The 2,500-nt window shown below is 39.6% G+C and overlaps 1 protein-coding gene across 1 annotated transcript in view; it reads left to right on the forward strand.

The window, feature by feature from the left end:
• Positions 1–452, forward strand: part of LOC138060426 (uncharacterized) — a 17,050-nt gene extending 16,598 nt beyond the window's left edge. The window contains exon 6 of the mRNA XM_068906193.1: positions 1–452. This exon is cut by the window's left edge and continues 384 nt beyond it. Coding sequence (XP_068762294.1) covers positions 1–158 — 158 coding nt within the window. The 3' untranslated portion in view covers positions 159–452.
• Positions 453–2,500: the final 2,048 nt, after the last annotated feature.

The following is a 2,500-nucleotide window of genomic DNA, read 5'->3' on the forward strand; positions in this document are numbered from 1 at the left end:
CGCATCAAGGCTATAAGGAACTGAGGACAATTCTTGCATTCATAAAAAACAAAGCTCACTGGCTTATACTCACAACAAGATGGGAATGTGACGATTATGTGTGGCCCAGTAACCCCGCTCCCCCCGCTGGTAGCTTTTGGAAAATATATGTTCGTTAACTTGAAGGGTTTAAGAAACGTCACGAATTAACTGGGTTAAACGCCCAACACGGCACTGTAAGTTCACATTCCTAACAATTAGATGACATCTAAGGAATTTTAGCAGGGGGATTTATCCATATTGAATTGATTGGCGATTTTGTCTAAGCTTGACAAAAATTAGCCATTTCTTAAAATTTCAGTCCACTTCCAGCCTCTAAACCCTTAGCTTTACAAGACAAAAATACTTTGAATGCACTGAATGTGGTTCTTGGAAATAAACCTTGACCTTGCTTTTTGGTCATCCTCAGAGAATTAAGTTTTGTGTCATTGATGTGAAACTACCTCTTCAACTTTTGATCAGAGGGGATTCTCAAAAAATTAATTTGAGAACAAAAAGGATGGGACAAAGACGTCTTTATTGATTTGATTGGATGATGTACCAGTTCTCAAAATGTGCCATGTACAATGTACAAGGATGCAGTGCCGCCCAGCGGTTGAGACGGTTTAAGACCCGTTCTGACTAATCTTTTAATTTTGATCCTGGTAGCCACTGGTTCAAATTCTCGGCTGTTTTTGTAAATTTTCGCCGGCCAGTTGGGATTCCTATGAAAGTTGTTGTTGTTTCACTGATTTCATTTCATTTCTCCCCTATGTAGAGTGGTCAATGAATTATGTTTGCATGATTGGCAAGCAAGCAAGACTGAGGGCTTGTCCACACTAAAACGATCGAAAACGGACGTTTTCAAAAACGGAGGTTTTCGAATACGCATTTGAAAGTGGAGACTTTTGAAAACGGACGTCTATCGTTGTAGTGTGGACGGCGAAAAGGGAAGCCTTCGAATACGCGCAACGTCATAATCATATGCATGTCATAATCACATGCAGCCTCACTTTTGGCGGCAAAGCGTCCGATAGTTTTGCTGGCGCTATTGAAGCATGCGCATTAGGACAAAGAAATTCTCCGAGCATGGCCTGGTAACAAAAATGCATTAGATCTCCGTTTTCAGTCGCCATTGTGGACGCAGATCCTTTTATTCGTTTTCAAGGATCCGAAGGCTTTTGAAAAGGAGGGTTTTCGAAAACGCATTAGTGTGTACGGACCTTGAATTAGGCAACAGATCTAGAATCAGGCAACAGAAAAGCTACGGAAAACATTATTTTCCTGCTCTGGAAGCATAAAGTAATCCAAACAATTATCGGCTCAGAGAAATAACATTATTCGAGAAAAAATATTTCAACGTTATCTCAACGTTTCCATCATCCAAGTGTTTTATTTTGGGATCGGCTGTTTTAGCACTTTTCCGATTTGGAGCAAAATTGAGCACTTTTTCACATTTTGCAGACAATTTGAGCTCTTTCTTCAGGTCTAGTTTGGAGCAACACTTTGTATTGGAAAACAGTTTTCAGCAAACTAGGATTCTTTTATGATCTTTTATTAAATTATTGAACTGTGACACATTCTAAGCCTCAGTCAGTGTTGTGTTGGAAGAAAAACAATTTCAAACTATGTCAGTCTTTAAAACATATATATGTATAATGGAAGTTTTTTGCTCAAAAACAAAATGTTTTACTTCTCTGAACATATATAAACAACGGAAGGCCAATACTTCGGAAAAAAAGGCATACTAATGAAAATCTACAAGGTTATGTTTCAAATTGATTAGCAACATTTGAGCACTATTTCTTAATTTCGAGCAGCTTTCGAAAATTCGAGCACTATTTAAGAACTTTTTTTCATTTTTAAAGCACTATCTTGTGGTCTTTTCCAACGCAATCGTGACAGGCCTACTCTTAACACTTTTCCATGCTTAGCATTGTTTTTACGCGACCCCCTCCTCCCTCCCCACCCCCCCCCCCCCAAAAAAAAAAGAATGGCATTACGGATAGGTGAAAGGAGTCCATTCTGACTCCACTCCCTCGGGATTTTAGTGTGAAAATAGTTCATTATCCCCTCCTCTGATTAATCAGCATTAAGGTACGTGATAAGTGATCCCAGTCTCGCTTGCCAAGAAGCCACCCAAGTCCAAACAAAGCATACCCGATCTCGGTTTACAGATATCTTCACGCAACCTAATTATAACTTCCCCAATGCAAAATCAATCTTCCCCAAACCTAACTCGTCCCAGTCCCTAACCCTAGTACAACAATTATATCAGACATGAACACTAGAATTTATTGACTGAAAGCTGACGTGAATCCAACTAATTTATTTTGCTTTTGGTAGAAATCAGACAATCTAACAGAGGCGAGGCCAATAAACTGATAAACAAACGTGGAATTCTTCCAACCAAACGGCAGGGTCGCATTAACGAATTACCACAAACCATCCCACTCAAACCCGACGTAGGTTCGGGACTCCT

This window comes from Montipora capricornis, chromosome 8 (assembly GCF_036669925.1).
Source record: "Montipora capricornis isolate CH-2021 chromosome 8, ASM3666992v2, whole genome shotgun sequence".
NCBI classification, from domain to species: Eukaryota; Metazoa; Cnidaria; class Anthozoa; order Scleractinia; family Acroporidae; genus Montipora; species Montipora capricornis.